The sequence below is a fragment of the Dipodomys ordii genome, unplaced genomic scaffold (assembly GCF_000151885.1).
Source record: "Dipodomys ordii isolate 6190 unplaced genomic scaffold, Dord_2.0 Scaffold157, whole genome shotgun sequence".
Lineage (NCBI taxonomy): Eukaryota > Metazoa > Chordata > Mammalia > Rodentia > Heteromyidae > Dipodomys > Dipodomys ordii.
The window spans coordinates 1,956,038-1,970,534 of record NW_012267373.1 but is presented as its reverse complement, the minus strand read 5'-3'; the positions used below and the strand labels follow the sequence as shown (position 1 = coordinate 1,970,534).

Sequence of the window (14,497 nt, the reverse complement as noted above, 5' to 3'; positions counted from 1 at the left end):
TCCTCCCAGCTCCTCTCGCTCAGACACACAGATGGGAAAATGCATCCTCTCTCCACGAATGCATGAGTCACTCAAAGTCTAACTTGGGTCTGGTTGTCACACACACAGACTTTCTCCAGCACCGGCTCTCGGTTCTCCCTTCTCAGTTGGGGCTCCCGGAACAAGACCCGGAGTTCTCAGGTTTCTAAACAAGAGTCCAGGCCGGATTGGCTGGTGTCGAAAGAGGAGCAGAGGCTCCACCAATGACAGTGCTGCGCTTTCCGTCTTTCTGGTCTCCTCCCCCGGAGTCCTGGCGGCGGGCCCGCCCGGTGCTCCCGGAGGAACCCCCCCGGGGTTGCTAGGGAGACGGGACGCTGCTGCGCCGTCCCGCGCCGCGAGCCCGAACCCGCCGGGTGCCCCGCGGAGCGGCCGCGCGGCGCTGCCTGCGTCCGTCACCGCACCGCCTGCGCATCCAGAACGCTTTACTGGGGAGGGGGCGCGCTCTTGATTGCTTCCATGGAAAGTTCAATCTCCTTCCATCAAGAAAAAGAAAGGCAAGAACTCGGCGGGGCGGAGCCGCCCGGGGAAGAAGGAGCCCTGGCAGCTTCTCCTCACGAGCCCGAACCCCCGTCCCCCGCGCCCTGGGAGGCCGAGCGGAGCCCAGCAGACCCCGAGCCCCGGCCTCTGGGAGACGTCCCAGGACCCCGGGGGCCAGCTCCCGCGGCCCCTCCTCGGGGGCCCTCCGCCCCGACGCCGGGCAGCCCCGACCCGGACCTGGCGGCCCCCTGGCGGCCAGGCAGAACCAGCAGCGCGGGCCCGGGCCTCGATCCGCGCCGCCGGCCGTCCGAGGAGAGGGAGCCCGCACCCCATCACGCGAGTCCCTCAGAGGAAGCGTCCTTCCCCTGGGCTCCACAATCCGGAGCTGGCCTGCGTGGGCCGTGGGGTGCCAGCCACGACGACTCCCCGCGGGAAGAGCGCGGGGTGATCATTTCTCCGGAGGAAGACTCAGACGGCCACTGGGACCCGGCTCTGCCCGAGCCCCGGGCCAGCGAGGAGGCCCCCAGCATGCTGGACATCGCCATCCAGAATGCCAAGTCCTTCCTACAGAACACCAGCAGCAAGACAGGCTTAAACCTGTAAGATTGGCGGGGGGCGTGGCACAGTGATAAGGGGTTTGTGGTTGTGGTGGGTGGAAAACCATTTGTTAATAAAAGCAGGGCAGTGGTATAGCTGCATCACAGAACCGCACACAGCCCACTAGTGGGGACTCTTTAAGGTTCCTTGAGGACCCCAGGCACATAGAAATAAAAGCAAGAATTTATGGAGTCTTGGTGCTTGAAATAGTACATCACCTCTCAGCATCCGTCCAGGATGCTTGCAAATACAATGAGCAGCACTTACGTCTGCAATCTTAAGCGATGGAGGGAGGGAACGAAAGGGAAAGAGGGAACAGCTGACACTAAGCAAAAGGAAAGAAATGTACATATCACCCGATGTGGAAGAAATCATTGTATTGTCAAAGCTCATAGAATTCACAAACGTGGTAGACCATGATAATGACAATTTGCCTCATGAAGGTTAAAATGTGTTGTGACTTTAAGTATCACTATCTCACAATATTGTGAAATTTATGTAATCAGTTAATCTCAATACAAAATTATAAAAAATTAAAAATCAAGAAAATGTGATTTACTATTCTCTAGTGGATTCTATTTGAATTTGCAAGATAAACTTTAAGTCATAATTCCTTGGATCAAATGAAGAGCTTGATCTTCAAACTACTAAACTTTAAAAAGAGCTCATTGTAAATATTCGTGAGTTCATAAAAATTTTAAATGGGATTGGAAAGCTAAAGTGAAAAATCTCTTTTACTCAATTATTTTATGACTGGTGTTTCTTTATATTTACATTTAATTTTATTTTCAAATTCTTTTTCCATGGTAATAAATATGTTCCATGACATGCCTTCGTCATTGTCCTCCTCCTCTTCATCTTTGTCTTCTTCGTCTTCTTCTTTCACTCTTTCACTTTCTCTCTTCCTCTGTGTGTGTGTGTGTGTGTGTGTGTGTGTGTGTGCGTGCGTGGGTGCCTGTGTGTGCCTGTCCCCCTGGGAATCCCCAGGGCCTGGATGCTGTCCCTGAGTCTTGTTGCTCAAAGCTAGCACTCTACCACTTGAGCCACAGCTCCACTTCCACTTTTTTTGTGTGTTGATTAAGTGGAGATAACAGTCCAAGGTGGCTTTGAATCACAATCCTCAGATCTCTGCCTCCTGAGTGGAGGCATTTCCTAAGGAAACTTGTTGAATAGATTCTTTCTGGTATGCTAGAAGTCACCTACACTGATAATCTCTGAATACTTAGAGTTGTTAAAGTTGCCAAAAACCTCCAATAACGTGGTCTGCATGAGATGCTCTTGATGTGTACATTATTTCAATGTTCTTGCTGTGAGCATTGTCTGAAAGTTTCTCTGTTGAACAGATATGATCATCTTGCTAACATGCTTACCAAGATATTAGATGAGCGTCCTGAAAATGCTGTTGATATCATTGAAAAAATCAGTCAAGATGTAAAATTGGCACATTTTAGTAAAAAATTCGATACCCTGCAAAATGAGAATGAGCTGCTTCCAGCATACGAAATTGCAGAGAGACAGAGGGCTCTTTTTCTCCAGGGACATTTGGAAGGAGCTGATCAGGAACTGGAAGATGAAATGGTAAGTCATGACTACAAATTATAAATGAATATCAATGTCTATTATAAGTCTGGCGATTTGGGATTGTGGAATTTTTTTTAACATTTTTCTTAACATTTTTATAGTATTTGGATATTTTTTTCTTAAATGTATTTTAGGCTTTCTCTCATCAACATTGTTTAGGGGTGTCTCATTTTGTGTTTGCAGAGTTTTTATTTATTTTACAGGCCTCTGTCTTGTCATATGCTTGTAGGATAAGCTTTTGTTTTAATATTGTCCAGCTTGCCCGGTACAAGTTTGTGTGGAGAGCTGTTGCTTCTTAGTAAATATCTCTTGAATAGTGAATGAAGTTTTCATAAAATTATGTCTTAACTAATGACATTAGTTACTGAGGAATTGAATGCTAGGCAAGCACTCTACCACTAAGCCACATTCCCAGCTCAGTTACGAATATTCCTATAAACAAATCTGTTAAAATTAAATTTGTTCAATTCTTTCTAGAGACACATAAAACAGGTTAATTATCATATCAATGACTCAAAGACACTATTAATATAAAAAGCAACATCCACAAGTCACAGGCCCATGTCTGTAACTCTAGCTACTCAGGAGTCCCAATGACATATTATATTTATGATAGTGATCATATTACTATATAAATTTTTAGTAAGCGCGGAGTCCTGATGGCTCACAACTATAATTCTAGCTACTCAGTAGGCGGTAACATAAAGGATCTAAGTTCAAAGCCCCAGTAGAAAATTCTAAGAGAACCCATCTTCAATTAACTAGCAAAGACTGGGTTGTAGGCATGGCTCAAATTGTAAAGGACCAGCCATGAGCAGTGAAGCTGAATGAGCCCTCAGTTAAAGCCCAGTACACAAAAAATAAAGCTTATAGTAAGCTGAGCAGTGCATAGCATAGTGACATCAAACCCATTGTAAGGTCATAACACAACATATTATGTGTCTATGGTGATGCTGCTGTAAAGAAACCTACCTCAATGTACTCATATGGAAGTCAAGCATGTACAGTTGTGTACAGTAGGTACATTTGGAATTTGTAAGTGTATTCTTTTTTTGTTCTGTTTTGTTTTGGTTGGCAGTGGGGCTTGAATTCAGGGCCTGGGCACTGTCCCAGAGCTCTTTTGCTCAAAGCTAGTGCCACTTCTGGGTTTCTGGTGGTTAACTTTCCTACTCAGGCTGGCTTTGAACCATAATCCTCAGATCTCAGCCTCCGGAGTAGCTAGGATTACAGGCATGAGCCACTGGTGCCTGGCTTTCTATGTTATTTTCATAATACAATTGCCAAAGGATGTGTTTCTCAGAATGTATCCCTGTCATAAAGGGATGCATGACTATAATTTAAAATGAAGGTTTAAGTCAATCTTGTATTTCCATAGAACACTGGAAACTACTTCTCATGGCATTTTCATTCTCTTTGTAAGCAAGTTCCTTATATCTTGAGGATTGTGGCAATATCTGCATAGTAATATTATGGGTACAGTATTTATTAATAGAAGAAGAGAGGAATAAAATACTTGTTTTGATCTCAAGAAATAAATGGTGAAAACATTTTGAAAAAGAATTGGCTATCATGGGCTAAACATCTTTATCAGAGAGTACAATCAAGAATAGCACAGGAATTTTAGCTTTAACCATTTCCAAAGAGTTGCCCAAATTATGCTTCTTAAATGGCTATATCCTTACAACTTATACATATCGTCTGAACATCTATGCTTTGATCACCAGGTTATCTAAAATCTGTCTGTGACTAGGAAAATTCAGGGGATAGATGGGCTAGGGAGAGATGGGGTAGAATGATGAAAGAGGTGATCTTGACCAAGATGCACTGTACTTAGAAACTGAAGATTGAATGGTAACCCATTTGTACAAGTTCTTAAAGATCATTTTAAAATAACCATAAATAAAATGATTATGTAGATGAAAATTTTGATGATTAGAGAGACATATGTGCAACAAGGGATCCTCTGAGAGAAGAGAGGGAAGGAACAGCTGCCTGACATAGCCACACCCCTAGGGCTCAACAGCCCATGGGAAGGAACTTTGCTCACAAAGTAGGGCCCAGAGTGCGCAGACAAGAGGAACAGGGTATAGATGTCAAAGAGATGACGCTAAATTGCTTTAACAAGGTGGCAGGTGGTTGTGTGCCATATATACAAAGATAATGGGTGTGAGAGAATGCAACACGTGGGCTTCAGGCACACAGGCAGACATTCCCAAGAAGACATGAGTCAGCCTCCAGTGGAAGACTAGAATAGAAATCTCACAGTGAAACCTCCTCGTAAAGGAAAAAGATCAGATCATTAGTATCAATTGCAAATGCTCTCCATTTCTCCATCCGATGGGCCAATACTTTGTCTTGAAAGTTGTCTGAAGTTTTTTCCTCACTTCCAATATACTCACAAATGCTTTAAAACTTCTATTTTGGGGGGGGGGTCCGGTCGTGGGGCCTAAACTCTGGGCCTGGGCGCTGTCCCTCAGCTCTTCAGCTCAAGGCTAGCACTCTAACACTTGAGCCACAGCACCACTTCCGGCTTTTTTTCTTTTTGCTTATGTGGTACTGAGGAATGGAACCCAGGGCCTCAAGCATGCAAGGCTAACACTCTACCCCTGAGCCACCTTCCCAGCCCTCTATTTATTTTCTTGTAGGGAGTTATTTTTCTCTTCATTATTATTTATTTTCATAGAATTGTACAAAGGTCTCATTATTTTAAATGCCAAATGGTTTATTGTAAGTAGGAGCAATTGACTATATTATACCATTTTATATAGATTATGCCTACACACTGTTATATGTTCTTTATAATTTGTTACCTTATCTATGTTAATTATCATATTGATATTTATTTGCCATATATGCCCTTGTAGTTAGTAAATATTTTAATACTATGACAATATAAACATACATACAGACTCAAACGTACATGCATACATATTACATATATGTGTGTTATATACATATGTATACACATATACATATATACACATACTACATACATGTTCTATGCCTTAGGATAGAAAGAGAATTGCAATTTTTTTGCCAGTCCTGCGGATTGAACTCAGGGTCTGAGCACTGTCCCTGAGCTTCTTTTGCTCAAGGCTAACACTCTACCACTTGAGCCACAGTGCCACTTCCAGCTTTTTCTGTGTATGTGGTACTGAGGAATTGAATGCTAGGCAAGCACTCTACCACTAAGCCACATTCCCAGCTCAGTCACGAATATTCCTGTAAACAAATCTGTTAAAATTAAATTTGTTCAATTCTTTCTAGAGACACATAAAACAGGTTAATTATTGGATCAACGACTCAAAGACATTATTAGTTAAAAAGCAACATTCACAAGTCACAGGCCCATGCCTGTAACTCTAGCTACTCAGGAGTCCCAATTAAAAAAAAAAAACAGGCATTTTCCTTAAGAATAGAATATTAACCAAATCTTGTTTTTCTAGGTAGAAAACTCTCTTCCAAATGTAATGGAGTCAGCATATTATTTTGAACAAGCTGGAGTTGGTTTGGGAACAGATGAAACTTATCGCATATTTCTGGCCCTCAAACAACTTACTGACACTCACCCAATCCAAAGATGCCGATTATGGGGCAAGATCCTGGGCCTGGAAATGAACTATATTATAGCTGAAGTGGAATTTCGTGAGGGGGAAGAGGAAGAGGAGGTGGAAGAGGAAGATGTTGCTAACGAGAAGGACAATGGAGAAAGTGAAGCTGAGGATGAGGAAGATGAACTACCAAAGTCCCTTTACAAGGCCCCACAAGCTATACCTAAAGAAGAAAGTCGAACAGGTGCCAACAAATATATCTATTTTGTTTGCAATGAACCAGGAAGACCATGGGTGAAGTTACCATTAGTTACACCTGCACAAATTGTTACTGCAAGAAAAATCAAGAAATATTTCACTGGGCGATTAGATGCTCCCGTCATAAGCTACCCACCTTTCCCAGGAAATGAGAGCAATTATTTGCGAGCACAAATTGCCCGGATTTCAGCAGGAACCCACATCAGTCCTCTAGGATTCTATCAGTTTGGTGAAGAGGAAGGAGAGGAGGAGGAAGAAGTAGAAGGTGGACGAGATAGCTTTGAGGAAAACCCTGAATTTGAAGGCATCCAAGTAGTTGATCTAGTGGAATCTCTATCCAATTGGGTTCATCATGTACAATATATTCTCCCTCAGGTAGGAGACTATTTGCCAGGTAATGTATAGATTTAGACTTAAGTGTGTTATGCAATTACTCCATTTTTTTGTACAGTAAATATGATAGATGAAATAACTATTTTTCAAATTATACAGATACATTTATTATGGAAACTACGTTATTCTATTTCTACAACACATGGAACAATTCTTTTAGATGGATACTTATGTCAGACACTAAATATTGTGACAAAAACAAAAATAAGCGAACAGTGCTAAATAGCAATTATATAGTATTGCACTAGATGTTGTTAGTAGCACTACGTGTACATTATATTATGTATAAAACTATAGAGAGACATATAATTTACTCCTCACAACAACCCCATGAAAGATTCACTGTTACTACATTTATATTGCAGATGAGGAAAACTGAAGCAGTGCTTAGGGAACATGACAAAAACAATATAGCTAATAAGTAACAGAATCAGATGTGAGGCTGTACAAAATGGACATATGCATTCTCTAAACCACTCTGTGGTACTTTCCATGTGCAGGTAGAAAATCTTCATGACACTTTGATCTAGATAAGAGATGCTTTCAAGTATCTCTAGATAACATTTAGTTCATTGAGAAAATTTAACTCACTCCTATTTTTAAATTTTATTGTCAAGGTGATGTACAGAGGGGTTAGTTACGTAACTGTATAGTTACATAAGTAATGGTGATTATATTGCTTGTCTAACTTGTTACCCTGTCCCTCATTTTTCTCCATTTCCCTCTCCCAACTCAATCCCATTATCACACTTAACATTTTTGTTATTAATATTCATAATTTCCTAATTATCTTGCACACACAAATTATTATAAGCCAGTTTGTTACATTTGTTTTACAAGACTTTACCTTCAACTTTTGTAACTTCAAAATTACTGGCAAATGCTTCAAATAAATATTTTTTTGCTACAAATAAACCTTGATGGAAAACAGACCTTTGTAAGTGTGATAATTGCTTCAGTCTAAATGAATATTATGACGTGTGTGTGCACGCATGCATGTGTGCACTTTGTGTCAGTACTAGGGCTTGAATCTGGGGCTTCCAGCTCTCACTTATTTTTTTTTTAACAAGTCTGGTGCTCTACCACTTAAACCATACTTCTACTTCCAGCTTTTTGTTGGTTAGTTGGAGATAAGAGTTTCACAGACTTTTCTGCGGAGGCTGGATCTAAGCCTCTTGGGTAGTTAGGATTATAAGTTATCAGCCATCAGTTTGGTTTATTCTGAGACTTTTTTTTTTTTTTGCTGGTTGTGGTGCTGAACTCTGGGCCTGGGCACTGTCCCTCAGCTCTTCAGCTCAAGGTTAGGGTTCTACCACTTAAGCCACAGTGCCACTTCTGGCCTTTTCTGCTTATATGGTGCTAAGGAATTGAACCTAGGGCCACATGCATGCAAGGCAAGCACTCTTACCAGTGAGCCAACTTCCCAGTTGTATTCTGAGATTGTAAGTTTTGTGGCATTCATCTCTAGGGACGCTGTAATTGGTTCAACCCCACACAAAAAAACGAGGAAGAAGAGGAGGAAATAGAAGAAGAAAAAGAAGAAAAAGGTGAAGAGCCTGACTACATAGAACAGGAAGTGGGGCCTCCTCTTCTGACACCTATCTCTGAAGATTTAGGTAATTTTAAATAACTATTAATGTGGACACACACAAACTGTATGCCATGTGATTAGATAGTGAGTATCTGAGAGTTGGAAACCTCTAAAAGGTAGAGAGGAGTCATGCACTCATCCTCTTTTCCCTTCATGGGTTCTGGAATGGTGGAAGGAAAAAACGCTTCTAGCCATTTCATCATGTTGCATACTGAAGGAATGATGCTGAGAGAAAACTCAAGTAGCCTGTAGTTCTTACTGAGACTGGTAACAGTCATTTAGTCATTTGTGCAATATTCCTGTCTTACATTCTGCAAATCATAAACATGGCATAGCTGTAGAAAGAATGCCCCATTATTTTCTTGTTTTCTAATTAACTCATGTCTACATGTTTTTGTTTCTTCTTCAATTTTGTTTGGCTTATTACCCTTATTCTCTCCCATGGCAATAACCTTTGCTTTAGTTACCAGACAGCATTCCCTCTTAACACATAACCTTATCTATCTTACTGGTAAAAACAAGCATACATCTATTTCAAATTTTCTTGTTTCCAAATCAAGGGACTGCTCTACTGATTTTGTGCTTTTTTTTTTTTTGCTGCTGTAAAACAGCATTTTTTGGCATACATGTCAAAAACTGATATAAACATTTTCATATATGCAATTGAGTTTTTTGAAAGTATTAGATATGGAGCTTTGTGCTTGCTAAGCAAGTGTTAAGCTATTTTAACTTTTTTTCTATACCAAATTTGTGTGTGTGTGTGTGTGTGTGTGTGTGTGTGTGTGTGTGTAAAACCAAGATTTACAAAAAAGTAACTTTGGTAAAATAGTAGATTCTTACCTACTTAAGGGCTAAGCTTTCATGTTTCTTCTTTGGTTCTAGAGATTCAGAACATCCCCCCTTGGACAGCACGGCTATCATCACATTTCATTCCTCAGTATGCTATTGCAGTCCTTCGTTCCAATCTTTGGCCTGGAGCATATGCTTTCTCCAATGGCAAGTAAGTATCTGGCCATTTATAAGGCCAGAGTAAGTGCTGGAAATGGTTACCACTGGAACGTTGAGGCACTAGTATTTTAACTCATCTTTGGCGTATGGGGTGCTAGTGGCATAAGTTTTATTAAAATACCTGTAGGCTGTATGCTGGTGTCTCAACCCTGTAATTGAAGCTGCTCAGGAGGCTGATATCTGAGAAATCATTGTTCAAAGACAGCCTAAGCAGAAAATCAGGAAAAAGTTGAAAGTGGAGGTGAAGCTCAAATTATATATATATATATATATATATATATCAAATTATATATATGTGTGTATGTATATATACATATATACTTATATATATAAATATATGCATGTATAAAGGAGTGGAGATATATCTCTATAGCTAAATCTGTATCTATATCTCTATATCTAAATCTGTATCCATATAGAGCTCCACTTTCCTGAAGGCTGGTATTCTTCTACTTGACTGGATTTTTTTTTTTTTTTTTGTCAGTCGTGGGGCTTGAACTCTGGGCCTGGGCGCTGTCCCTCAGCTCTTCAGCTCAAGGCGAGCGCTCTACCACTTGAGCTACAGCACTTCCGGTTTTCTAGTGGTTTATTGGAGATAGGAGTCTCAAGGTCTCTCCTGCCCGGGTTGGCTTTGAACCGTGATCCTCAGATCTCAGCCTCCTGAGTAGCTAGGATTACAGGCGTGAGCCACCAGCGCCCAGCTGGAATTTTTTTTTTTAATTTGCTGGTTAATTTCCATAAGGGTCCTACCAACTTTTCTGCCCAGGCTGGTTTCCAATTGTGATTCAGATCTTAGTCTCCTGAGTAGCTAGGATTACAAGGCAAGAGCTATCAGCATCCAGCAAATTTTCTTTTTTAGCAGTCTAGATGTAGGGTATATTTTGACAGAGTCTGGCCCTGTGGTTTTCTTAACCAGCTTAAGCAGTTTGGATCAAAATAGATTCCTTATGGTAGAATCATTGAGGGCTTTTTTACCTCTGGTATTTTAAATGTATAGCATATTGCTTCAAAAGAATCTATATTTATTTCTTACTGAATAGAATATTCCAGTGACTTTTGTTTTATACTTAACAGAAAGTTTGAAAATTTCTACATAGGCTGGGGTCATAAGTACAGCGTGGACAACTATACTCCTCCAGTTCTACCACCAGTTTATCAGGAATACCCGAGCAGATCAGAGGTTATAGAAGTGGATGACCCCAGCGTGGAGGAGGAGCAGGCTCTGATGGCTGCAAAAGAAGCATCTGAATTTGTGGCAGAGGAGATTGAAGAATCAGAGGAAGATGAATATGAGGAAGAAGATGAAGACTAACAACTAAATTAGCCCACTCTTAGGTGTCCTTAACATACACATCCAATGTAGGCAAGGGGTGTGTGTGATTATATGCATAGATAAAACTCATGTGCAAAGTGTCATTCCTTGAAAACACCAAACTTGACATTTCATACAATTTTTATAGAAAGATGTCCAAAGACTTTCTAGAGGCTAAATGACATCACTGTTCTCATGACTGCAGTAAGTGGAATGTATACTGTGTCCTCTATATAAATCTCACAATTCAGATTTTAATCCACAAAGCCTTTTGAGACTTCTATAAAGTATGGAGGGGATGTGGAGATTTAAAAAAAAAACCCAACAAAACACATATTGAAAACTCCTTAATTCCAGCATGTATTTTGTTAGCATTGTAAGAATGGAAGTAGAGCATGTAGCTTTCTTGTCCAGAAGTCCAATGCGCTATCCATTGTGCCAGAGCCAGCTACATGTAGCCTTCTTAATCCTGCATAACTGCTTTATCAAGCCTGTGTGTGATATTTGTGTGCAATTGTGGTGTATGTGTATAGACTCTTCCCTGGGTGAACGTTCATAATTCTATAATCACTCAGTCTATAGAGACACTCCATTTTTTTTTTAGCCCTTTTGTTACTTTTCAGCTTCCTTAATCAAAACTAATTTGTGGGGCCAGGTAAAGAGATTTGCAAGTATAATCCGAACTACTCAGGAGATAGAGTTTGGAAGATCTTAGGGCTGGCTCAGGCAGAATTAACAAGACTCTCATCTCAGAGAACAAGCCAGATGTGGTGAGCAACGCTGTACTCCCAGTTTTGAGGGGGAAGAATCATGGTCTGAGGTCAATTCCATGCAAAAATGTGAGACCCTATCTGAAAAACAACTAAGGCCAAAAGGGCTAGAAGCATGGCTCAAATTGTTGAGAGCTCACCAACCAAGGACAAATTTCTAAGTTCACATCCAAGCAACACAAAATATTAATTTGAATTAAGGAAAAATGATAGGCAGAGAAGGGAAGGGGGGATTATCCAGACACCTTAAAGTTCTTTAGCGTTACTTCTTTAAAATATTTTCATTTACTGAGAAGTATTTTTAAGTTCAAGTGTACTAATCAAAAGTAGGCATAGTTCACAGAAGGGAGGAATATGAGAAGGTAAACAGGAAATGAGACTAAAATATAGCCTGTAGTATGATACAATCCACTACAAGAGGCCATAGAATAGCACATGGCAAATTCTGTGGAAAAGGAACAATTAAAAAAAAATTTCAGCCAGGGATTGGTGGCTCATGCCTGTAATCCTAGCTACTCAGGAGGCTGAGATCTGAGGATCACAGTTCAAAGCCAGCCCGGGCAGGAAACTCCCTGAGGCTCTTATCTTGAATAAACCACTCAGAAAATTGGAAGTGGCACTGTGGCTCAAGTGGTAAAGCGCTCACCTTGAGCTGAAGAGCTGAGGGACAGTGCCCAGGCCCAGAGTTCAAGCCCACGACCGACAAAAACAAAACAAACATAAAATGTCAGTCCAATGCTGCTGTTTTACCAAATAAAAATATATCAGATGAATTTTTAATTCCTGCACTTAGACTGGAAGTCTATCACTAGTCTATGGTGAGCATAACACTTTTGTCATGTATTTAGGACACTTAATCTAGACTTGAGCAGGTCAGGAAGCACTAAATTAAGCAAGCATGACCAGGTGTAGTAGTTTTGGGCAGTGCCAATTATTATTTGGACATGAGTTTGTGCTGATAAAAGCGCATGTATTGAAGGCTAGGCCCCAGATGATCAATTCATGTCCAAAGTGAAAAGCAATTAGGTATAAGGGTTGTGATTAACATATTTATCCAGCTAACCATCAATTGATCCAAGGATGGAATCCTAATACGATAGAACTGGGAGGCCATAGAAACGAGGTGAGAGTGATGAATGGGCAGGTCACTGGTTTCATGTCTTAGAAGGGTGCATCATTTTTATTTTGTCAGTTGTGAGCTTGAACTCAGGGCCTGGGAGCTGTCCCGGAGCCTCTCTGTGCTCAAGACTAGTGCTCTACTACTTCCAGCCTTTTCTGTTTATGAAGTACTAAGGAATCGAACCCAGGGCTTCATGTATGCTAGGCAAACACTCTACCACTAAGCCACATTCCCAGCCTCTGGAAAGGTATATCCTGGGTGAGATTATAGGTCAGTTAGAGCAACTGCCTAGCATAAACAAGGTCATGGCTCAATTCCCAGCCCAAGTTGGTATACCTTTTTTACAGCCCCCTTTGTCTCTGCTTCTGGCCATCATGAGGCCAGCAGCTTAGCTCCACTATATCTGCCTCACAGCTGGCCCAGAAACAACAAAGCTGGCAAGAATGTACAGTAACCTCTGAAACCAGAAGCCAAAATACATCTTTCCTCCTTGAAATTGCCTCTATCAGCTATCTGTCACAGTGATGAAAAATCTGATTACCGTAATGGCCAAGCTAGCCAAATGGTATAATGTTAAATGTTTCAAAGTGAGAGGCCAAGGTTTGTATTCTGGATTATTACCAGGTTCTTGGGCAAATTCCTAACCTTTCAGAGCTGCAGCTTCCTTATCGGGCTACTGACAGTACTTTCTGGAAGAATTAAATGGAAGATTAAAGAAATTGATGGAATACAAGTTAGGACCTGATACAAACTTGATATTTGAAACATGGATTAAAAAAAACAAAACCCATAATGCAAACAAGATGTTTTATTGAAATAATTACAAACAAGATGTTTTATTGAAATAATTACTAAGTAATGATATACTATGAGTAAAGGCATTATAGAAACTTAAATAACATGCTTAACATTAAGGGAATTCAGGTATATTACAGAACTCAATGTCTGAATTTGGAAAACAAAGTATAATTAATTCTACCATTATTCTTCAAGGAATCTTCTCTGCTGTAAAGACTTGAGATGCTTGTCTTCTAGCCTTGAAAAGGAATTAAAAAATTATTTGAAAATGAACTCCAAGTAATGGAAACAAGAAATTTTTCTTTGTTGTTTTTGTCTTGTTTGTTCGTTTATCTGTTTGGGAGGGTAATGGGCACAGAAATGGTGAGACAAAGGGTGAACAAATGCAGCCGTGGTACTCATTAGATACTATGTTGAGAATGAACTATACAAATTGTGGGTGGGGACAGGAAGGAAAATATGGGAGAGAGGAAAGGAGTGACATTTTCCAAAAAGAAATGTACTCTTTACCTGACTTATCTAACTGTACCCCTCTATACTCATCTTCATAATAATAAAAAATTTAAAAATTATTTGAAAGCTATATTTAATTGATTGTACTATATCTATGATTAGTCTATTGTGGTTAAATTTTATGACTCCATAACATTTAACTTGAGATATAGCTCTCAAGTGATATAACTATAGGTCTATCGTTGGTAAACAAACATCTTCATAGTTTGAACCCCTAACTTAATATGACCAAACGAGAGATTAGGTAAACAAACAAACAAAAAAACCCCAAGAGTACAATTTGGTATTTAAGTAATTGCATAGAAATCTTATGAATTACAGGCTTACACCTGTAATCCCAGGTACTCAGGAGGCTGAGATTTGACAATTGAAGTTTGAAGCCAGCCCAAGCAGGAAAGTCCATGAGACTTTTTTTTTTTTTTAATCTCCAACTAGCCACAAAAAGCCAGAAGTGGAACAGTGGCTCAAGTGGTAGCTTTGAGCAAAAAA

The 14,497-nt window shown here is 40.3% G+C and overlaps 2 protein-coding genes across 5 annotated transcripts in view; one reads left to right on the top strand and one right to left on the bottom strand.

Moving 5' to 3' along the window:
* The first annotated feature begins 495 nt into the window (after positions 1-495).
* On the top strand, positions 496-11,209 carry Rsph4a (radial spoke head 4 homolog A (Chlamydomonas)). The gene is made up of 6 exons (XM_013032784.1): positions 496-1,115; positions 2,457-2,691; positions 6,141-6,878; positions 8,365-8,512; positions 9,370-9,487; positions 10,570-11,209. Exons 1-6 carry the CDS (start codon positions 496-498, stop codon positions 10,805-10,807), a joined length of 2,097 nt encoding a protein of 698 aa, XP_012888238.1. The 3' UTR covers positions 10,808-11,209.
* A 2,311-nt stretch (positions 11,210-13,520) lies between these two features.
* Positions 13,521-14,497, bottom strand: part of Zufsp (zinc finger with UFM1-specific peptidase domain) — a 23,588-nt gene continuing 22,611 nt past the window's right edge. For all 4 annotated transcript variants that reach the window (XM_013032833.1, XM_013032832.1, XM_013032831.1 and 1 more), the window contains exon 10: positions 13,521-13,733. In XM_013032833.1, the coding sequence (XP_012888287.1) occupies positions 13,686-13,733 (48 nt within the window). In that variant the 3' untranslated portion in view covers positions 13,521-13,685. The remainder of the gene's footprint in view (positions 13,734-14,497) is intronic.